Genomic DNA, 24,406 nt, shown 5'->3' with positions numbered 1-24,406 from the left:
TGATGGAGAGATCTCTTGATGGACTGTTCCCCTCTTGCATGCTGGATGCCAAAAGATTAGGGATACGGAGCTGAAGCACAGTCAGAACCTGAGGAACACCACTTCAAATAGAAATGACAGGTGGCCTGTAAGCCACTGACACAATGGGATAGAGCTGTGCTGTACTCTTCACCCAAGGTCCCCGTTGTAAAGGGGAATATTCCCACATAGAGGGACTTTCTCTGGAACTACTTGCTGCCAGGTGTGTGGGAACAACGGAGGTTGTGGGAAGTGTAAAGGAGCAGCCTGATTTGAAGGGTTGCCATGAATTTGATCACTTTTTTAAATCAGAATCAGATTTAATATCGTTGGCATATATTGTGAAATTTGTTGTTTTGCAACAGCAGTACAATTAAATACGTGATAATACTAAACTGTAACTTACAATAAGAAATAGATTTATAATTTGAATTATGTTCGTACAAAAGAGAGCAAAAAATTTGTGTGGTGGTGCACGTGAGTTCATTGTCCATTTCGAAATCTGACGGCAGAGGAGAAGAAGCTGTTCCTAAAACACTGAGCCAGACTCCTGTACCCTCTCCTTGATGGTAGCAACGAGAAGAGAGCATGCCTTAGGTGATGGGGCCCTTAATGATGGATGCCGCATTTTGAGGTATCGCCTTTTGAAGATGTTCTTGATGCTGGGAAGTGCCCATGGTGGAGCTGATTGAGTTTGCAACTTTCTGCAGCTTTTCACAATCCTGAACAACGGCACCTCCATACATGATGGTGATGCAACCAGTTACAATGCTCCCCATGGACTATTGGTAGAAATATGTGAGAGTCTTTGATGACATACCAAGCCTCCTCAACTCCTCAAACTCTAAATGTAATATAGCCACTGTCATGCCTTCTTTGTGATTGCATCAATTTGTTGGACCAGGATAGATCTTCAGAGATGTTGACACCTAGGAACTTTAAACTGTTCATGCTTCCCACTGCTGGTTCCTCGACAAGGACTGGTGTCTGTTCTGCTGCTCTTGGAAGAACAGAGAAGTTCTCTGACAAGAAACAAGTGCATTTTATCAAGTTGTGAAAGTCATTGAAAGTTGCAGCTATCTAGTTTGGAGGACAGTGTTTTATATGCCATTGTTGTATCTGTTGGTAGTGAGTCTCAAAATGATGTCAAGTCGACCCATTTTAATCTGGGCTATTAAGTTCTATATTAATAAAGGAGGCACAAATAGTTTTATTGGATATCCTCTGAGTTTTCTTCCGCACACCATTTTGTTCATGAAGTACTTTAAATATTTTTCATTAAGAATTCAAGTAACAGGAAATACAATATCACATGGATATTTTTACAGATTCACAAACAAAATGATGTAAAACACAAATCTACCTCATGGTCATGAGATTCTTTAATTTCTGGACAAGTCATTTCTTGCCATACGACGTGGTTGGACACGATAACCTTTCATGTTCAAGTGGAGTGAAGCCAAATATAGAGTGCAATTGTTCCTTGATTCCAGATTTATAGGCCAAGGCTATCCACCAGTACCCCCCAACAGGATAAAGGTCGCGAGTCAATTTATTTATGCAATATTGCATGTATTTTTTAATGGGGATGCACACAGGCTTTGGTAAGCATTCTTTGATCTTCTATTTTAGTTTTTGATATCTGGGTCCCGGCACTGATCTGTGCTGTCAAAAAAAAACATGCCAGACTGTGCTTGAAAAAGTTCATCTTGATGAGAACAAGCTGACCCCTAGCTTCGAAGACGACTTCAGAGCCCAGGGTCTGGTAGTTAGCAACATGCTCTTTATCACAGTCCTTGCAACAGAAGATGGAATTCCAGCAATGATTCATTGCAGTGAGAAGACATGTTAATTGTTTTCATTGCTGGGTTCTGATAGTGTGTACTTCATGTCATCTTTTACCTAGTGCTCACTTTAACATTTCCTTTGTAGTGCTGCTTATCAGTGCAGACAGTCTTCTGATCTACCTTTCTAAAGCTGTCAGCCCGAGATAACTCTTCATCTTTGAATAAACTGCAAACTGTATCAATAAGACAGCAGAGACTGAATGTTCTAAACAATGAGTGCATATTTTCCCAAAACTGTAGAACCAATTATTTATTATGAGAATGTGATCATTGATTTTTTTTTGTAAGACGTTTTTTTGGTCTCCTGACCTAAAACTGCATGACAAATCCCATTCTTCGGTGATGGGGAAATGAAACAAGTTACGTGCAGATGAAAGATAAGCAAGGATATTTAACAACATTTTTGGAAGCAAAAGGAACATTTAAATTGAGTGGGGAAATGTTGTGCTATATGTGGTACTAAGCCATAGGGACAAGGACTGATCCTGAGTTTGTGGCATTATTGTTACAGGTATGGTGTGTGTGGTAAACCATATATATATAGGTTGTAACTGGGTTACCTGTCTGGACATGCCTGGACACGCCCCTCTGCTGACTGCTCCTATGGCTTCTCCCACAGATCCCTGAATAAAGGCGATTGTGTCACTGTTGCTCCCTCAGTCCAGGACAGATACTCAGCATGGACGTTGGTCCATTTACTGTTAATAAAAGCCGTTCAGTATTTACTCTACTTCCAGTCTTTTGGAGTAATTGATAGTGCATCAACGTGTGACACCCAGCTATACTTCTCCATCAGAATCAGGTTTGATATCATCAGCATATGTCATGAAATTGATTGTCTTTGTGGAACCGGTACAATACAATATATAAAACTAGAAAAAAATGTGAATTACTATTATTAAAAATAGTTAAATAAGAAGTGGAAATATAGAAATAAAAAAGTAGTGAGGTAGCATTCATGGGTTCAATGTCCATTCAGAAGAGCAAAGCAACACTTTCAGTACACTGGATGAACTCAGCAGGTCGGGCAGCATCAGTCAGAAACGATGAGTTGATGTTTTGGGCCGGAACCCTTCGTCAGGACTGAAGAATGAAAAATGGGAAAGGATTTGAAGAATGATTGTAGCGTCAGTTGAAAGACCAGTAATTTGAAAGACAAAGGGGTGGGGGAGAGGAAGCATTGACGTCATAGCCCTGAAAACAATGGGTGGTAGTAGAAGGAGGCGGAACCATGAGGGAGCTGGGGGAGGGGGCAGAGTGAAATAGGGATAGAGGAAGGGAGGGGGAGGGAATTACCGGAAGTTGGAGAATTCTGTGTTCATACCAAGGGACTGGAAACTACCTAGACGGTATATGAGGTGTTGCTCCTCCAACCTGAGTTTAGCCTCATCATGGCAGTAGAGGAGGCCATGTATGAACATATCCGAATGGGAATGGGAAGCAGAGTTGAAATGGGTGGCTACCGGGAGATCCTGTCTGTTGTGGCGGACAGAGCGGAGGTGCTCAACGAAGCGGTCCCCCAATCTGCGTTGGGTTTCACTGATGTAGAGGAGGCCGCACCGGGAGCACCGGATGCAATAGATGACCCCAACAAACTCACAAGTGAAGTGTTGCCTCACTTGGAAGGACTGTTTGGAGCCCTGAATGGTTGCAAGAGATGAGGTGTAGGGACAGGTGTAGCACTTGCGCTTACAGGGATAAGTGCCAGGTGGGAGATCAGTGGGGATCGACGTGTGGATAAGGGAGTCGCGGAGGGACCGATCCCTGCGGAAAGAGGAGAGGGGTGGAGAGGGAATGATGTGCTTAGTGGTGGGGTCCTGTTGAAGATGGCAGAAGTTGCGGAGGATAATGTGCTGGACCCGGAGGCTGGTGGGGTGGTAGGTTTTGTGTTTTATTTTGTGTTTCCATTCAGAAGACGATGGCAGAGGAGAAGAAGTTCTTCCTGAATCATTGAATGTGTGTCTTCAGCCTTCTGTACCTCCTCCCTGATGGTAGCAATGAGGACAAGGCATGACCTGGGCAATGGCAGTTGCTGAAGGTGGATGCCTCCTTTTTAAGGCACCGCTCTTTGAAGGTGTCCTGGATACTATGGAGGCTAGTGTCCATGATGGTGCTGACTAAGTTTACAACTCTCTGCAACTTATTTTGAACCTGTGCTGCAAATGCATCCCCCCACGCCCATCCCCCATATCAGACAGTGATGCAGCCAGTCAGAATGCTCTCCACAGTGCAAATTTGCAAGTATCATTGGTGACATACCAAATCTCCTCAAACTCCTAATGAAATATAACCACTGTCATGCTTTCTTTGTAGATGCATCAATATGTTGGGTACATATGTTGGGGTATTATCAAGCCCCCAATCTCCTTGTCGGATATTCAGGACTGGATAAGTCATAACTTCCTCCAGTTCAGCATCAAGAAGACGAGAACCATTGCATTATCTCCACCTCCTCAGACAGTAACTCCAGTCTCTTGGCAGCAATACTGTTCTGCCTATTATATTATAGTTAATATTACATACTAGTACTAATAATTTTACCATGGAGAGCATCCTAACTGGCTGCACCACTGTCTGGTTTGAGGCGAGGGAGTGCTGGTTATGGCACAGGATCGAAATAAGCTGCAGAGAGTTGTAAACTTAGTCATCTCCATCATGGTCACTCGCCTCCATAGCATCCAGGAGCAATGCCTCAAAAAGTGGCATCCATCGTTAAGGACCCCCATCGCCCAGGTCATGCCTTATTCTCATTGATACCATCAGGAAGGAGGTACAGAAGCTTGAAGGCACACACTCAACGATTCAGAAAGGGCTTCTTCCCCTCTGCCATCTAATGGACATTGAGCCCATGAACACTATTTCACGACATTCTTATTTCTATTTTTCCACTTATTTGACTGTTATCTATCTATATATAGATATATAGATATGTGTGTATATATATATATATATATATATATATATATATATATATACACACACACACACACACATACACTGCAATTCACCTTTTTTCTATTATTAAGTACTGCAAAGACAAAAAAGTCATGACATAAGCCAATGATATTAAACCTGATTCTGATTCTTATAGTAGTAATAGTTAATATTATAGAATACTATTGTAATAGTTGTAGCCTTTTATGTAAGATTCAGTTCTTGGTCTGTTACCCTTGTCTTCTCTCTGGCCCCTTGGCTGTCTGCTCTGACCCCACATTCTTTCCTTGACAAGTAGTGTTTCCACAACCTCTGCCAATAATTTTTGGAAGCTTTTGTCACTCCTAGATTGAGTAACGTTCATGTCTCCTCAGAGATCCACATTCCTTAGCTTGCCTGTTCCCTTGTCCTTGGTGACCTTTTCCCAAAACATGAAATTTCAAATCCCCTTCGTTATCTTCAAAGCCCTGCATGTGCAAGCAGAATCCAGGGTGGGGATGTGGCGGGGGGGGGAAGAGTAAGTGGTAGATGTAGGGATGCCAAATTCAACCATCTGCTCTAGGTCTTAACATTAACAAGACCAGGTGAGACCTTTCAGCCACCCAGAGTTATAGAGGTAGTGTTGGCTGATGGAGTCGTTGTAAAACACATTCCTGCAAGAATAGTCCACATTCTCCAAACTGACCTTTTTATCAACTTACAGAGACAGCTTCTTTCCCTCTTCCCCCCTCCCCTGCCATCAGATGTCTGAATAGTCCATGAACACCTCCTTGTAATACTTTTTTTCCACCATTTGTTTTGTTATCTATAGAAATTTATGTCTTTCTTCTGTACCACTGCCACAAAATAACCAACTTCACATCATACACATAGTGTAGGCTTCTGTTAGTCATTGTCATCCATGGATATTATGTCCTAGCTGTTTAGATACTCAAGCCTGGGCTGTGCAATATGCAGAACAGGCTTTTGTCCATGTACCAAACTCCCCCTCTCTACGCATCTGATGAATCCAAAGGAACAGCAGAATCTGATACAGTTTGCCATCAGCAGTATTGCAGGAATTACCAGTCAATGTTGAACTGAAAGCAGGACTGCATTAAGGAATCCAGCTCCGGATTTTTCCCTTGGGGTTTACTCCCGAAGCCTTCCCCATGAGTGCATGCAGCTTCAAGGCAGCAGAGCTTTGAGATCTGAGTTTTCCTTCTTTTAGATGAACTGCCAACCATGGCTGATGATCCCCATCTGCCCAGAGCAACTGGTTTTAAGGTGCCAGTAACCCACCTTTGCCCCTTCCATCAGTAGAAACTGTTCCGCCAGGCTTAGTAGCGAAGGCACACGTGAAGGCCGGGAGCTGGACTTGGTTGTCAGAGGCTATTTGAGGTGCATGACTTTGGAAGCATTTAATAGGTAGTGGGAGCTTGTTCCCATTACCATCCCCAGCTATTACAACCTTAAGGAACCATATCATACAAAACAGTGATAATACACCTGATTCTGAGAAATCTGATTTGTCTGTGCCCTTTTCCTTGCAGTTGTAAGAACCCTGAGCCTTTTGAGTAAGATTCAGCTACTTTCATACAAGAACCATTGCCTACATGTTGTGGCCCTACATCCATCCAAGATTTTATGTCAAGATGTAGACCTTCTGTGCAACGTCTTAACCTTCCACTGGTAGCAGAGTCTCCAATAACTTGACTTCTAGGCACTAGAATTACTCGAACTTGTCAACTCGAGCTTTCTTTTTAAAAATCTTCTAAAAACCTACTTCTTCAACCAATCTTATGGAGACTACAACCATCTGACATCGTGCCAAATGCTGAAGTGGGAAGTGAAGTGTTTTGCTGTCACCATGTTTCAGTGAGACTATAAGCAGGAAAAGTGCTTTTGCTTTAGTCTAGAGCAGGGGTTCCCAACCTTTTTTATGCCATGGACCAATTCCATTCAACAAGGGGTCTGTGGACATCAGGTTGTGAACCCCTGGTCTAACAGGATGGTCATAGGTCTGTTAAGTCTGTTCAGATTTCAAGCCTTCTTTCACTTTCCAGCAATTCTCACAGGAATGTGCATGCTAGTTATGTAGAGGTTTGGGTTCTTAATCATTGCAATTTGATTAGCCAGGTGTTAGTCGGTTTATAGGTTTACGTTAAGGAAAGGGTCAATGAGATAAAGCATTGGAAGGGTGACAAAACCGCACAAACACATACCTGGAATGGGTCAGCGTTCCTTGGAAGAAAATTGGCGTTGTGGGGTTAAGATCAGAGATGATCATTTAGGTCAAATCCATTAAAAATATATACAACATGGAATTCAAGATCTTAATTCCATTTATGATGATATTCACTAGTATATTTGGGAAACTCAAGAGTGTTTTATTTTTGGAAATTATTTTAAATTTTCTAGATTTCTGGAACTATTTTGATAACTTGTGTATATTACTATTGATTAATGGAATGCTTTACCCTGATTGGAAGTGCTATTTAAAACATTCCATGGTTTTAGCTTTCAATACAAACTAATACTGATTGATAACAAGAAATCTCATGTCCATAATCGTCTTACAAATAAATATTCATCCAGAACTGCAAGTTAACCAACGGTCTTAAATGGTTGATGCCACACAAATTCTGTCTCTCCAACCTTTATTAAAATGAAAAAAAATTCCTTGTCAATGACAAAGGAACATTCAGTCAACAAACTCCTGATTGAATTTCACAGTCTGACAAAGAGAAAGAGGAAATGATCTAGGTGGTGGAAGAAACCAGAGGTCTTTGAGCCAGTGCTCATTAGAGGTTCAGATGTGGAGAGGGTCAGTAACTTTAAACTCCTTGGTTTTATCTTTTTGGCAGATCTGTCCAAGAACTCCCACATAAATGACTTTACAAAGAAAGCACTGAAGCACCTCTACTTTCTTAGAGATTTGTGCAGATTTGACATGTCATCCAAAATTTCAACAAGCTTCTATAGATGCAGAATGGAAAATATCCTGACTGGTTGCGTCCCAAACTGGCATGGAAACACCAAAGCCCAAAATTGGCAAAGCTTACAAAAATTAGTGGATACAGCCCAAGTCGATCACATTGATCTGCCATTGAGCACATCTACAGTGAGCACTGCCACAAGGAAGGATCAATGTTCCCTACCATCTGGACCATGCTCTCTTTTCACTGCTGCCATCACTTGGGAAGTACAGGAGCATAAGGTCCCATGTTACCAGGTTCATATATAGTTATTACCCTTCAACCATCAGGCTCCTGAACCAGCATGGATAACTTTAATCACCTCAACACTGAACACAACTTCTGGACTCACTTTCAAGGCCTCTGTAACTTTTGTTCTCGGTATTTTTTTAAATTTATTGTCTTTTTTTGTATTTGCATATTTTGTCTTCTTTTGCACCCATGGTTTACTTGTCAGTCTTTCTGTGCAGTTTTGCACCGATTTTATTGTATTTCTTTGTTCTGCTGTGAATGCCTCCAAGAGAATGAATCTAAGAGTAGTATACGGTGACACATATGTATTTTGAAATTTGAACTTGCAATTTAAACTAGGAGGCAAAATAATTGAAGAAAATTGAGTTTTATCTTTGGAAGCCTTCCTTTTTTTTAAAAAAAGAGACTCTGTTAGAAAAATAAGAGTCGGGGTTATGATAGCTCAATGAAGAGTCAGAAATAATCTAGAAGTCAAAAACACAAGTGATCCTGCAGATGCTGGAAATTCAGAGGAACACACACAAAATGCTGGAGGAACTCAGCAGGTCAGGCAACATGTATGGGACTGAGCAGGTCAGGCAGTGTATTCAGAAATGAAGTCAACGTTTCGGGTCGAGATCCTTCTTCAGGACTAGAAAGAAAGTGGGATGACATCAGAATAAAAAGGTGGGGGAGGGGTAGGAGGACTAGTTAGAACAGGTTTCCCAACTTGGGGTTCACGAACCTCTTGCTTAATGGTATTGGTCCATGGCATAAAAATAGCTTGGGAACCCCTGAACCAGAAACTGATTTCTGAAGCCAGGTGGGTGGAAAAGGTAAAGGACTGGAGAAGGGGGAATTTGATAGGAGAGAAGAGTGGACCGTGGGAGAAATGGAAGAAGGAGGGGCACCAGAGGGATGTGGTAGCCAGAGGATGAGAAAAGGTAAGAGGCCAGAGTGTGGATTAGAAGAGGAGGGAAAAAATTACCAGACAGAGAAATCGATATTCATGCCAATAGGTTGCAGGCTTCCTAGATAGAGTATGAGGTATTGCTTCTACACACTGAGAGTGGCCCCATCATGAAAAAAGAGGAGGCCATGGAATGGGGATGAGAATTAAAATGGTTGGCCAATGTGAAATTCCACTTTTGAAAGATGGAGCGGAGATGCTAAAGGCCAAATATGAAAAGTACAGAGGATTTGCTGGATTGTAGGTGACAAAATAGGAACATAATATTTAAAAATTCTTCCTAGAATTGTATACACATGTCGTGATGTGTCAGGGTTAGACTCTGTGGTGAAGGCTTTCACAGTTAGATAGTCTTCTGACATACGCCATTGAGATTCAAACAAAGATTTGCTATTTAATGGAAATTATGTTAGTGGGTTGATATTCATTATGTGGACATGTCACCCAGAACTAGACATCGTGGTAGAATGGAGAAGGCTGGTAAAAAAACCATTTCATTTAGGGTAATTATACTGCATATAAGAAAAAAGTTGGTGCACAGGTAGAGTAAGGGGTGTTGGTAATAATGAGAGAAACTTAGACATTTTGATAGTTACAGGATGTGAATGGAGAGAGAATTCTCTGATAGCACCTTCAAATGTTGAATGGAGTTAAAATGTTACAAAGGATCAATAAATGTCATGTGTTTCATTAATTCCTCATTCCTTTTATACAAATAAAGACTTTTGTCAAATGTGAGTTATTTTGATTCATCAATCTATGTGTAGATATTAGTGAAGCATCTCTAATATAGGAACTTGAAGATTTTACTTTTGTTTCAGATACCTGGAGCAGATAAATATGTCTCAGCAACTCAAAGGATATGTAAAGGTCTCTGATTAATGTTTTGTAGGTGCTGCATAATGGAATTATAGTTTAAGATGAGGGAATGGTGGATGTTATTCATCAATATAAAGAAAAAGAACAAGAGATGAATTAAGGAATAACAACAGGTTCACTTAACATTCATAACGGGAAAAATGGTTGAGAGGATTTTATGAGATGCTATCAGTGTTCACTTAAAGAATAAAGGAATAGTCATCATAGATTTAGGAGGCAATAGTTCATGCCTCACAAATTCACTAGAATTCTTCGAGCAGGTAACTAAATGTGCAGGTGCTTTTTCAGTTACAGATTTTTAGAAGGAGATTTGATGAAATTCAAAATGCAAGCTTTCAAAAATGATCAAGGCTCATAGAATGAAAGACAAATCAATGTGAAAACTGACTTGGCATAAAAAAACGTAGAAAGTAATGTTGAAGAGAAAGTGAAGCCTTTGTGGCATTTAATTTGCTGAATAATACTGCTCCATCTAACAGCTCATAGGATAATGTTTTGTAACCATAGTGATGTGAAATGTACACTCAGTGGCCACTTCATTAGGTACACTGGTACTCCTTGTTGATGCAAATATCTAATCAGCCAATCATGAGACAACAACTCAATGACGAAAAGCATGCAAACATGGTCAAGAGGTCAAGAGGTTCAGTTGTATCCAGAGCAAACATCAGAATAGAGAAGAAATGAGATCTAAGTGACTTTGATTGTGGAATGATTGTTGGTGATGGATGAGGTGGTTGTAGTATCTCAGAAGCTGCTGAGGCTCCTGGGATTTTCAAGCACAAAGTCTCTAGAGTTTTGTAATGAGCTGGAGAGTGTTGGGCTCCGAGGTTTTTAGAGCACTTGAACTGGTTAATTGTTATTTAATGAGAATTCCTAATCATTTGGTGCTCCTTCTGTTTTCCTTGAGTAACTCACTCTTTGTAATGCAGTCTCCTGGTGTTTTCTGTTTAAGCCTAAGTTTATTTTGATAGACTGAGTAATTCTGTGTTACATAAGAGGATTCCCGATTAGCACTAATCATGGGGTTCTAGTTTAGAGACTGTTACTTCTCACAATGTCACTCGGCTAAGCCACCGATGTTCTTTTGGAATTATTATGAATAAACTCTCATCACTGCCGCTACATTAGAGTCCATCTTTCCTCCAAACTTGGGTTCCAATATTGTTAGTGCACATTGTGACAAGTTTACAGAGAATGGCACGAAAAGAAAAAATCCATTGAGCAGCAGTTCCATGGGCAAAAGTGCCTTGTTAATGAGAGACATCAGAGAAAAATGGCCCGTTTGGTTAAAGCTGACAGGAAGGTGATAGTAACTCGAATAACAATGTATTACACAGCGGTGTACAGATAGAACACCTCTGAATGTAAAACACATCAAACCTTGAAGTGGATGGGCTACAGCAACAGAAGACCATAAATATATGCACAGTGGCCACTTTATTAAATATAAGAGATACCTAATAAAGTAGCCAAATTTGAATCAATCCATGCTTGAACCTTCAAATATGATAGTAAGAGGTAGCATATTTGTGTTGGTTGAAGAGAATATTGTCAGTACTGGGGAGTGGATTATTTTCTATTTGAGTCCTAATATCAGAATCAAATACTTCTGAATCTGATGAAGCTCTGGCTCAAACACTATGCATCTGATCAACCTCAGACACTTCTGTTTCCAATAACTATCACCTAACTGTCAATTTAGTCTGGACAAAAAGCTGCTTTCTTTTGTGGGTCCATGAAACCCATGGTTTACACATGGACAAATGGAATGAAAGTCTTGACAATTATTAATGGAATTTACAGAGTTACTCTTTAGCATAAGCATTCATTTTGTTAGCAGAATATGTGGCTGTTCATTATTTCAGATGTTGGTCAAATGCCTTAACAGGATCACCAAATATTTTCACTGTTCAGCAGTAATGTTTCTTCTTAATAATATGTATTTTTCCCCTCTACAGAATCATCCTGTGTCGAGAAATTTCTCTCTAAGGACTGGAAAGAGAAGATGGCTGGACTCAATACAGGGGAGATTCTTGGGGAAATCAAAGGTACTCCATTATTTGGAAATGCTGCTTGATACTGTGGAGGAAATAGTTCATTGAGGAAAGCAACCTAACATAGAAAAAATGAACAACTCCTCAAGATACTGTAGTTATTAATTATTCTTTTTTACTTAGCTTTTTTCTCTGGTAGATAGCTAATTTCTCCTTCATTACATTCTAAAGATATATTGAACTTGAATATACAAAATGAGTATCTGGTTAAAATGTTCATTGCCTGATCTGGCTGGATTACAAGAACCACAATCTGATCCAGACTTTCATTTGCAAAATCTCCTCATTACATTGGTATCATCCTTGAATAGAAATACATTCCAGTTTCTTTTATTTACAATTAGATTTTCTTAAGTTCCTTCCCGCAATCTTCTTCACCCACAGCTTTAGCAAGTACATGTGGAATACTCTTTACTTGCCTGGACGAGTTCAATGCCAATAACTTTCATTAAGTTTGACATCAAACAGATAAAGCAGTTCAATTTATTGGCACCCTATCAATCACCATCAACAATCATTCCCTTCACTGATGACACCCAGTTACTGCAGTGAACTATCTAGAAAATGTACTGTGGTTATTGACTCTAATGGCATCTTTGAAACTGACAAAGGACAGGGGCAACACAGGGTTACCACCAAAAAACCTTCTTAACTTGAAAATACATTTACAGTCTGTTGTGTCTGTATAACTACATATCAATTAAATAAAAACACACATGCAGAGGTGAGGTTAACTGGTCTATTGACTTTGCAGAGAGAGAACAACAGATGAATGTGCATGGGTAAGTTATCAATCAATACATAGTGCTAAGGGGAGTCATTGTGCTAAAAGAAACAGATCCACATATTACACGTTCTTTCTCTTTAGATTAAGGTAGCATAAAGCTGTATATGTATCAAAATATTTAATTTCCCTTGAACCATATTCACGATAACAGTTCATAACTAAATCAGTAATCTATTTAGTTTGGAATATGAAATGCACAAAGTGACCCTGAGTGGTGCAAAAACCCCAAAATGTTATCCGTGTGGCAATTCCTTCCATGATGCAAAGGACTGTTGGTTCAAAGAAAAAAATTGCAGTAAGTGTCACAGAAAAGGTCACATAGAGAGAGTGTGCAAGGCAGACAAAAGGCACAACCAAAGAGAAAAAATACACAGTGAAACGCTTCAAACACAAAACTAAACAAGTGCACAAATTGACTGAATGTGAAACTGAATCAGACAACAGAGAGTACAAAGGTGCGCTGTCATGCCTAGAACTGCATAACATTGCTGAAGCAGATTGTGAAATTAAAGGGATCACAATAGATGTGTTTGGTGTAAAATTGAAAGTGGAGCTGGATACAGGGTTAGGTTTGTCTATAAATTCTAAAGCTAACTACAACAGACTGTTCTCTAAGCTACCATTAGAAAAAGACCTAAGTGAAGCTAAATACCTGCACAGGAGAAAAAGTGTCTCCCAAAGACAAAATGAATCTGGCACAAGCCTCAAATGGAGATTGAGGAGTCAAGCAGAAAGTTCCTCACAATCAACACTCACAAGGGACTGTTGCAATATAATTGTATCGTTTTTGGTGTTGCATCAGCTCCAGCAATTTGGCAAAGAGCAATGGTCCAAATGCTCCAAGGTATCCCAGGAACATAATGTTATCTTGACGACATCATTATGACTGACAAAAATGATGAAGAGCACCTCCTGAACCTTGGTAAAGTGCTTACCAGGCTGAGTGAGTATGGTCTGAGCACAAAGAGAGAGAAATAAGAGGTTTTCAAGAATGAAATCTCATATTATGGGCATGTCATTGACAAGAATATCTTACATAAGTCACAACAGAAGATTGAAGCAGTGTTGTAGCCACCCACACTGGAATATGTGTCACAACACAAGGTCATACTTGGGCCTTGTATACTACTACCACCGGTTTCTCCCAAACCTTGCTACAGGGCTGCATCCATTGAACACACTGTTGCAGAGAGGAGCAAAGTGGGTTGGTCAGAATGTGCCCTGGCCAAGAAACACCTGTGGAAGATTTTAATAGTTGGGAGAATCTTGATCAGCTTTATTGGACGTCAAGACCTTCTCCATTTTCAAATGTTTCTGAATCTCTCCCATAACCAGAAGTACAAAAGTTATTAAAAAATAAAATTAAAAGAAATAAAATAAAAATAAAAATACCATTCATAAAAAGATGCTCTCTATCTATCCTGCAGCCTTACTATCCTCAATGAAGTTGTATCGTGTGCCAGAATCACTAGTGGTTTCAACCAGAAATGCCAGGATATCCCCGTAGGGTGCAATCCATTGATTTCTTTATCGCCAACATTATAGAACAGCTTCCCCACAGCGCTGAAGTCTGCCCCTGTTACACCCCTTTATCCTGTTTCACATGTTTCAGCTTGATTTCCTAATGAGACTCCTCTGGTACTCTCGTCTCATCTCTCACAAAACAGCTCCTGACTGTTTAGTAAACTAACACTCATTTCCAATCTCTGTTTCCACCGCATTGTTTTCAAATGTGCTGTGGCCTGTCTCTCTTAAAATACCGTATTTGAATCCTTCCATTCAATTTAATGCTTCAACTTTACCCACAATGATTCCACAGCTTAAAAATTATGACTTGCCGCAGTGGCAGACCCGACCTTCTGACTTCTTTGATCTGCTTTTATTCTTTCCAACGGTTAATCACACTACCCTCCTCCAGCACCTCTTTGACCGCTAATGTCTGACTGAATGGGGCCTCACTGATTCAGTTCAGTCCAGTGTGTACAAGGGCTCATCCAGAATGACAATGTGTCCTGCTCCCTGTCCATAACCTCTAAGATCTGTCTTTCCACCTTATATCACATTAGCATGCTGCCACTTAGCAGCATTATCCAAAAATATTGCATTGGTTGCAGTGAATATTTTGTAGAAATCCAGGTCCAGTTTAACATTGTGTCTCTCAGCCACCGACACTGTCTCCAAATGGTCATACAACATTGCTAATATCCAATATTCAATGAGCTGAGATTTCTTCCAAATAAATGTTGGGGACTCCAAATGTGTTGTCTTTATATCTTTCACTAATTATCTTTTCTAACTTTCACTCTGCCAGCTGTCTGAACCAAAATCAGAATGTTACTATTGAGGGGCATTTTTGACCTGAGATGGTCTTCTTTCCATTCCATCACCACATCTACTTCCTTCTATCTTTGTAATATTGCTCATTAATGCCCTGCTTTGGTTAATCTGCATCTAATTGATCACTTCCTGGTTGACCTGTAGACATCAATTCCAAAGCACTATATTCTACAATCCAGAGTTTTGTGATAATGCAGAATTCTATTGTCAATGTCCTAAGGCAACAATTCCCACATGTCCAAGCCCCTTGTTCTCGATAGTTATTGCTTAACAACTGCATTGTCCATTGTCATTGGCCATTGTCAAAAGTTAACCATTGCCATTCTTGTCTTTAGTCCTTCCTTGGGGTTATTCAATTCTAAGACTGCTATGTTATCCCAGTTCCGGTTCTCTTTGCTATCATTGATTTTAACCATTCTGCCTCTGGCACCCATGCTTTCAGTTGCCAAGACATTCATATTTACAGTTCACTCACTAAACCTCTCACTTGCTCAATCTCATTATCTTCCAGCTAGGCACTACTTAGAATATAGAACACTACAACAGAGTATAGGCATTTTGGCCCACGATGTTGTGCCAACCTTTTAACCTAATCTGAGATCAATCTAACACTTCCCTCCCATACAGCCCTCCATTTTATTTCCAGTTCAAGTGTCTCTTAAATGTCTCTAATGTAGCTACCTCTACCATCACACTTGGCAGTATGTTCTAATTGTAACCTATTTATTCAAATCTAAACAACAGGAATTCTGCAGATGCTGGAAATTCAAGCAACACACATCAAAGTTGCTGCGTTCACCAGCAACTTTGATGTGTGTTATTCAAATCTAATTTCTCTTTGTGTAGTTTCATTTCAATCTTGCTGGTAATATGACTATGAAGTACATTTGGATATTTTACTTTAATAAAGGCGTTATTTAAATATAACTTGTTGAAATTGACCTAAGTAGGAATATAAAACTTGATTCCTCACAAAATTTGATTGCATGCTGTCCATACTCACTGAGATTTTTGCACAACATAATGGTGGTTGCTTTACCAGTTCAAATAATCCATTCAGAACTCCCTACGTATGACTGGCTGCAACTCGTCAGCCAATTGGATTTGTCAATTTTGCAGCAAACATTCAAATTACATCATGCAATCATTGTTATAACAAGGTGAAGATTTGATGTTGTAGACACTCTTTAAATGAGCTTGCGTTTTGTTCTTGAACCTAAGAGCTCATTGTTTATGTCAGGGGTCCCCAACCTTTTCTGCACCGTGGACTGGTTTAATATTGACAATATTCCTGCGGACCGGCCAACCGGAGTGGGAGAGGGTGTTCAAGTTGGGTTAAACGCACCTCAACATGTCTTTTACAGTTAGGGTTGCCAACTTTCTCACTCCCAAAAAAGTGACAAAAGTAGCAGTCAAATCCCGGGACACTTGTGGTTTTCCCGAGGAAGACTACCATGACCGTGAAGCCTTGCGCAGGCACCTGTGTGCGCATGTATAATGTGCGCATCTGTGATGTGCGCATGTGCGTACGTGTCGATTTTTTTCCACAAATTTGTTTTGGCTTAATCTTTTCGACTATACTGTACATACATTATTTCTACTTTATATAGGCTGTGTATTTATCATATCATTCCTGCTTTTACTATATGTCAGTGTTATTTTAGGTTTTATGTGTTATCTGGTATGATTTGGTAGGTTATTTTATATGTCTGGGAGCGCTCAAAAAATTTTCCCATATAAATTAATAGCAATTGCTTCTTCGCTTTACGCCATTTTGGCACAAAAGGTTTCATAGGAATGCTCTACCTTAGCGGGGGAAATACAGGACAAGGGCGGTCCTGATTGGGACAAACCAATTTTGCCCAATATACGGAATATCCCAGCAAATAAGGGACAGATGGCAACCCTATCATCAAGTTCAACAGTGTGTGACAAGGAATGAGGAAAAGGTGCAGCTGACTCATATTGTTTCCTTGCGGCCCGGTAGCACATGCCTTGCGGCCCGGTACCGGTCCGCGGCCTGGTGATTGGGGACCACTGGTTTATGTAGACTGAGATTTCATTGAGGGAGGAAAGGAAAATGCACAATACTTTTAATCTGTGTTCAGTAACTCTGATGTTTATAGCTCATCAGCTGCACACCTCCAGTTAGATGTCCAGCTGAAACTGGCCATGAATTTGGATTACAAGCAACTTCCAACAAACAGAAAAGGAATACTTCTCATGATGGGACCAAGCTTTTGAGAGGACATAGTGACAATGAAAATAAAAATCCTAAATGTTTCTTTCGAACAACAGCCCCCCTTTCCCCCAAAAAGATTGTAAAAACACTCTCTTGACATGGCCCCTATTACTGAGTGTCTTACACATCAGAGAAGCCTCAATGATGAGGTAAGATAACAAACTGGATCATAATATTAGACATCTATCTATGAAGTTCTGGCAATTGCAACTGCTTTAGTTAATCATTTGCAATTTGACTCAGATAAGGTCAGAGCTGATCTCTATATTTAAGTAAATTCTTCAGATGAATCCTTATATAAATAGATTGATTAAAATTGCAAGTTAAAATCACAGGATGCAGTGAGTAGCTCTCCTGCTTAGTGACTGCCGGTGGATAAAAGCACAAAACAGGTCTAAATTATGGATCTTAATGATGCTTTGTAAAACATACACACACACACACACACACACACACACACACACACACACACACACACACCCACCCACCCACACCCACACACACAGGACTTTCACACTTTCCAGGGCTCAAGAGCTTATTGCTGACCTCAGATTTCTATATTTCTAGCATAGCAGCATAACCTTTCGGAAGGGTCAGACTGGTTTGTGACAAAGTTTAAACTTCTATTGAATATTTCTTACTCAAGTTTTTTTTCTTTTTTGTAAACAAGTAAACAGTGAGGTCTTGTTGGCCCATGTTTAATCAATGTAAGACAATATAGTATGTTAATTGGCCTGCATCAAATCAGACAATACAGGCTAAGTTATTTTAATCATTATGACTGTGTTCATGGAAGCTTGCAGACCAAACTGTTTTTGTCACTTAGCACATCAAACATAGTCACAAGTACAGCTAATCAATCAATAGTTGTGTATTTATGTACTCCGAGAGTCAGCCCTCACAGCATTAATTTTTGATGTCTGGGATCTCTGTCTCCTGAAGCATTTAGACCAACAGCATGAATTGCTTTGTTGCAGTGTAAAATAGTTTCATTTACTCTGTAGTGCTATTGAGTTTATTGTCCACAAATCAGATGAGCAAGTTGTCCACTCCAGAAACCAAAGGTTAAGGAATGAATTCTAGTTCTTTTTTCTGTCACCCCATTTTTCTGTCATTTTCTTTGTCATTCCTTACAATCTGCAATGCTTTCTCATATTTATAATGTTTTTCAGCTAGTTGACATTATCCGCATGTGATGTTTTTCAGAAACCTTTGCCGGGACAAAGTAATTCACACAGATGGTCTAAAAGCTTCTGGGACAGATATCCCATACATGCAAAAAAATGCTGTGAGAGCTGACTCTCTGAGAACACAAATATCCCAGCTATTGAGTGATCATATTGAATGTGTTTAATGTGCTAAGTGACAAAATAAGTCTGGTATGGAACTTTGCTTGATCTCTTTCACAACGATGTGAATAATTTGGCTGTAGTTGCCTGGTTTGAAACAGGCCAATTAACATAACCCTATTGTCTTACATATGGCTGATGCAGATGAAAATGTCTCATGGTCACTTCACTTTGCAAATCATATCTCTTGCGTAGTCAGTCTCTTACTATGAACAAGCAGCCTGTGCTCTGCAGACAGTGTTGTTTGTTTTGCAAAGTTGCCTTCAGATGGATTATTGCTGGTAATTTACATGAAAATGTGGTTCTTTCCAGAATGTTTCAGGTTTACAACAAGAAGCTGAGCAAGGAATATTGGTTAGAAGTTTAACTTCGTTACATACAACCTGACCCTTTGGAAATGTCATGCTACTGTGGTAGAAGCTGAGGTTAGCAATAAGTCTCTCAGGCCCTGAAAAGTGAAAAGCCGTTGTAGTGTTTGCAAACGAAGGGAGATACTGCACATATATTGAAGGCCACGAGGAACTACATTATTAGAGTTATATAAAGCATACAATACAGAAATAAAGACAAATGATTAATAAGTAGTAGTAGATAAAACAAAATAATACTTATCATCCATTTAATGAGCCGATCTGCACATGCCAGAAGGGAACCACAGATCCAATAACCTTTCACGCACACTGCTCTCTCTCCCTTTGCCCTTGTATCTATCTCTAACTCCTAGCACTAGCACTAGTTGCTATCCAACATGAGAGAAGATTCCCCCTTATTGCCCCTTTTTACACTCTTCGAGACACCTTTTTTTGTCTCTCACAACTTTTGGCCTAGGCATACGTAATTAAAAATAAAGACAGCATGAAAGTAAGGGAGAAAACATTCTTCACTGGTATCTAATCTTAACAATGTGCATTCAAAATAAAGACATACTATTGGTCATGTTACGTACCCCGTAACTGGGTTGCCAAACCAGCAGAAATGGATCACTCAGTTGGAGTCTGGATTACTAGAACTAAGAAAGTTTTATTAAAGAAACAAGCAACACAGTACTCTAATCAAAAGGATAATAAATGCAACAGTTCAGCAATGATAAACACACATGTACACAGAATTAAGATAACAGGATCAATCAAGCTCTATCGTTGTCTAGGGGTAAATGACCAGTTTCAAAGTGACGCAAAGTTCAGTTCAATTTAGTTCAGTTCAGTTCGCAGTAATCGCTGCCGTGGGAGATGGACAGTGGGGGGAAGGAGAGAGAGAGCAAAACGAATGAATATTCAAACGGCTTCCACACAGATCTTCGACATTCTTCTCAGTCAGCTTTCGTGCGAGCCCTTTGTGATGTCATCTGAGGTCACCGACCGTGACCCCTCCGTTTCCAGATACGATCGTTTCTCTGCGTTGAACCTGGCACCCAGGCAAGAGTGGACACACACCAGGTATCCCGACGATCGTGCCTTTCCACCCTGTGCGTCTATGGCTTGTCCCACGATCAGCCGTCCAAAACTTCCCACCGACTTGAGGGAGACGCACCGCTTCCAGGGTCTCGTTACCTCGGGGTGTCGTGTGTGTCCTGCCTTAGTGAACCTGTCCCTTTTTATCCCCCTGCTGGGGTATCGCCTGTCCATCACTTCAAACAGTTCAGGGTTTAAAGGGGGAGCCGATCTTGACAGCTCTCCTTCCGTTAAACTCTCCCGTCCCTTCATTAACATCTCCAAATGCTGCTCCATTGTTTTCCTTATCTCTCTCTCTCCTGAAGACAGGTGGCAGACCAACTGCTGATCCCACTGGTGCCAGCACAGGCCAGCTAACATCTTAATCTATGTGTATTCTCGTCACAGTCAATAGAAGGGAAAACAAGCCATTACCACTTTCCAAGCTGACACCATTTTGTCTTTTGAACTTGCGTTTTAGTTTGGCATGTACCATGGAGAAATCACATTTAACTCTTCCTTCACAAGGATAGCACTAGCAAAGTAGTTCAGTGAATAAATTCTGTCATTAAACTGTAAGTATTTGTTCAGTATAAAGATTTTTCTCCCCTACGCTTTAATAGAAATACTAAAAGAGAATAAAGCCACACCATATCTCTTGGTGAAAGAATTAGAAGTAAGTCTTCTAGAGCTTGGCATTGTTAGTCTTTTGCAGAATAAAGCTATACTAACATTGAACCAAGGAGACACAGGAATCTAAAATAGGATCATAAGTCCTTCCTGAATTCATTCATTTATAAAATACTTGACCTATTCTATTTTTGAATATATATTTACTCCAGTGACAGAAGAATGATAATCAGCTGAGAGAACATTCCGGGAGATGTGTTTATTAAAAGATTTTAATTAGACTTGAATACAGCTGTGGGCAAAATTGAATGAGATCTGAACAGGGGGTTGTTTTTATTCCCAGGCCTCTCGAAGCTTTTGTGAGAAATGACACTTTGCCTAGCTTTTAGTGGGAGCTCTTTACTTTGGAGGATAGAGGCTGTGCAAGTGGAAGATAACCTGAGGTCACTCTCCCTCTAGAACTCTGCAAGTTCCGTATTCTGTTAGAGCATTACTGTAGAAAGAGCATCCCTGGGCAAGATGCCAGCAAGGCTGCATTAATACCGTGCAGTTTTAACTGATGGAATCCTTCCTGGTATACTATGCAGCAAAAGGAAAGTGAGCAAGGTAACAAACAACGAAACACAGTCGGCTTCTGTACATGAACAACCTTTGGAGAAAAGAAATTATTTTCTTGACAGGAGTGTTTAATTGGGTTGTTCATAATGTTCAAGATATTGACTGCATGGGACATGAATTGTAAGCAGCAGGGCTGGAGAGTAATGGAAAGTAAAAGTTCACCTGTCAGGAATTCAGGGTTTGCAAAGTGAATACTTAGTGTGAAGTAAATTGCAATGGCTTTGACTTTATTCACTTTGTTAAATTGTGATGACAAATTTGAGTATTTAACTTATTATCTTATCCTCCAATGAAAATCTTAATCTGTGTTATTTGATTTTAGCTGTAAACAATGCTTTTAAAGTAGGTATGCAAATAAAAGTAAAGCTAAGTCACTATATCATGACCTTAAATACTTTGTGGTCATTCTGGTCTAAACGAGGCTTTGTTACAAAGCATTCATTTGGTCACAAACTCAATGGAAATCACATCTTTATGAATTTCACGGTGTACGAAGTCCATTCAGAATATAGAATTTAAAGTATTTGCTTCATTATTTTGATATTTTTCTGTCTGTAAATTATTGTGTAGGTCCATGATATTTTAGTAGAAACTTTAGGCTGAAGGGCCCTGGGGTACCAATGAGGTGAAAAAAGAAAGTAGGATAGGTGGTTAAAAAAAATCATGAATTTGTGGAGATATGATAGTAACCTTGGGATTTAAAACCTTGTAGATTAAAGAATAAAGGGAGGAGTGAGTTGCATTTCTATCATTGCCATTTGCCTAATGCTGTATTGAATTTTTGAAGTTTGCCTGAGAACTATCTAGAGAGCTAAGTCCTCTTGATGTTTTGCATCACTTGTACTGTGGTTTATGGTGTAGAATCTGGGTGAGTTGGATAGTTCAAGATCACCCTTGTTGTCCAATAGCTAATCAGCATCTTAGAGGTCATACCTTTTATGTTGTAAGGAAGAAAATATCACATATAGCTTTTTTTTTAAATGACCCATCTGATTAATTTGGCTAGACTCATCTGAGCTGTATAGATCTGGAGAACTATTTATCCCACAGATGCTAAGGCTTGATTTTTAATGTATTTTTAAATAAATGTGCTGCCATTATCAGAAATGTTTAAAACCATAGAATTATAGCTCATAGCAGCACATAAAGAGGCCATGACTTCCACTTTGTACACAGTTACATTTTACTGAGGAGAAATGTTGATAGATTTTACAACGGCTGTCTTTAAAGACTCTCCAAAACTCAGTATTGTGGAGGCAACATATTTGGTTAGGAGGAATACTGTAATAATTTTGTCTCACCTTTTTTTCTGGAAGGTAGTTTACCATACCATTGAAACCATAGAAACTACAGCACAGAAACAGGCCTTTTGGCCCTTCTTGGCTATGCCAAACCATTTTCTGTCTAGTCCCACTGACCTGCACCCGGACCATATCCCTCCATACACCTCCCATCCATGTATCTGTCCAATTTATTCTTAAATGTTAAAAAAGAACCCGCATTTACCACCTCGTCTGGCAGCTCATTCCATACTCCCACCACTCTCTGTCTGAAGAAGCCCCCCCCCAATGTTCCCTTTAAACTTTTCCCCCCTCACCCTTAACCCATGTCCTCTGGTTTTTTTCTCCCCTTGCCTCAGTGGAAAAAGCCTGCTTGCATTCACTCTATCTATACCCATCATAATTTTATATACCTCTATCAAACAGCTGTTTCAGACAATCACGTGAGTCATTCCTGTCTGACAGTTTGTGTGAGATCCTGAACCTCTCTTGCTCTCATGTCTATTGTGAAAATACTTAGCAGTAGTTCAGGTTGACTTTTCTTCGTCTACTCCCTTCTCGACTGACTGCAGATTCTTACTTCCAAGCCAGTCCCTGTTGCTCTGAAAATATATTCAGAACTGAGAACTTGCTGTCCCCAAACTCAGTGAAAAGGAATGCTGAACCCTCCTTGTGGATGATTGCATAATACTGTATACCAATACAATGTTCCATGTGGCCACCTTTCTGCACAGACAACTTTCTCTGATTGTGGAAGATTTGTCCCTAGGAAGTGGAAGGAATGTCAACCATACTGTAATAGAAGTATGACTGCATATCGTATATATTTTCAGTTAACAATTAAACTCTTCCTTTATTTCTCCAGTGCTTGATCCTTTCTTCCCTTTTGCTTTGCATTGGGAGAAATGCCTCAGAAGAGCCAGTAGCTTTGTTATCTTGGATTTGCGTTTGTTCTCTGAAATTTTGTTTTATTTTTCTTCAGGCCAGTAATGAAAGAAATTAAGTTTCAGTAAAACTGAAAAAATATCATCCGGTTTTAGCATTTGTAAATCTAATTATGTTAGGACAGAACAAAGGTCTTCCAACGTCTGCTTTCATCAATCTTGCTTTTATTTTTGGATTCACATACCCTACGGGGAACAAATCATAAGGGAACCACAGGAAAAGATTTGAGAAAGGGCCTATATATGATATTGTAAATTGTACTGTCCGGTAGCCATGTGCTAGATGAGATTTAGTTTTTGAATATTTTGAATTGACTTAGTGCACCGTTCAAAATGTACTTTTAAATATTTATACGACCAGAACTGTTGTTAATGCTTATTTAGTTTAAACATCAGTTGGTCTATTCTCATTGTTTTTACATCTCCATAAACTATAACTATCAGTTTTTAAAATTATACCAGATGACTTCTTATGGTGTTTCTCACAAAAAATAATCATACTTTTAAAGCATTCAATAGAACAAACACCATTATATTTCTCCTTAATTTGTTTTTGCACTTGCCTCATTTTTGAAAAAAACAAATTCTCATAACTTTCTATAGTTTGGTTTTCAGTCATCACTTTGCCTGTCACTTATCCAACCATCCTTGTACCATATAGTCTACATTATAATAAGGGACTACTTTATCTTTTAATAACACATTGTTGCATGTGCTATTAGGCACGTATTGAGCATGTGCTATTAGGCCTGTATTGATCTGTACGTGTGTGCCGAGTTCGGATTATGCCAGTAAAGAACCATGAAACTTAGCTCTCGTCTCCAGCATTTTTATTAATAGCATTGTTGTGTAACCAGGCCACATATACAGTAAATTGGCGACGAGAATTATGAACT

The 24,406-nt window shown here is 39.6% G+C and overlaps 1 protein-coding gene across 25 annotated transcripts in view; it reads left to right on the top strand.

The window, feature by feature from the left end:
* Positions 1 to 24,406, top strand: part of sox6 (SRY-box transcription factor 6) — a 630,558-nt gene that overhangs the window by 369,946 nt on the left and 236,206 nt on the right. For all 25 annotated transcript variants that reach the window (XM_063061910.1, XM_063061919.1, XM_063061914.1 and 22 more), the window contains one exon: positions 11,798 to 11,887. In XM_063061910.1, coding sequence (XP_062917980.1) covers positions 11,798 to 11,887 — 90 coding nt within the window. The remainder of the gene's footprint in view (positions 1 to 11,797; positions 11,888 to 24,406) is intronic.

This window comes from Mobula hypostoma, chromosome 11 (assembly GCF_963921235.1).
Source record: "Mobula hypostoma chromosome 11, sMobHyp1.1, whole genome shotgun sequence".
NCBI lineage: Eukaryota > Metazoa > Chordata > Chondrichthyes > Myliobatiformes > Myliobatidae > Mobula > Mobula hypostoma.
Note: the sequence above shows the minus strand (reverse complement) of the source record. Positions and strands in the feature narration are given on the sequence as shown.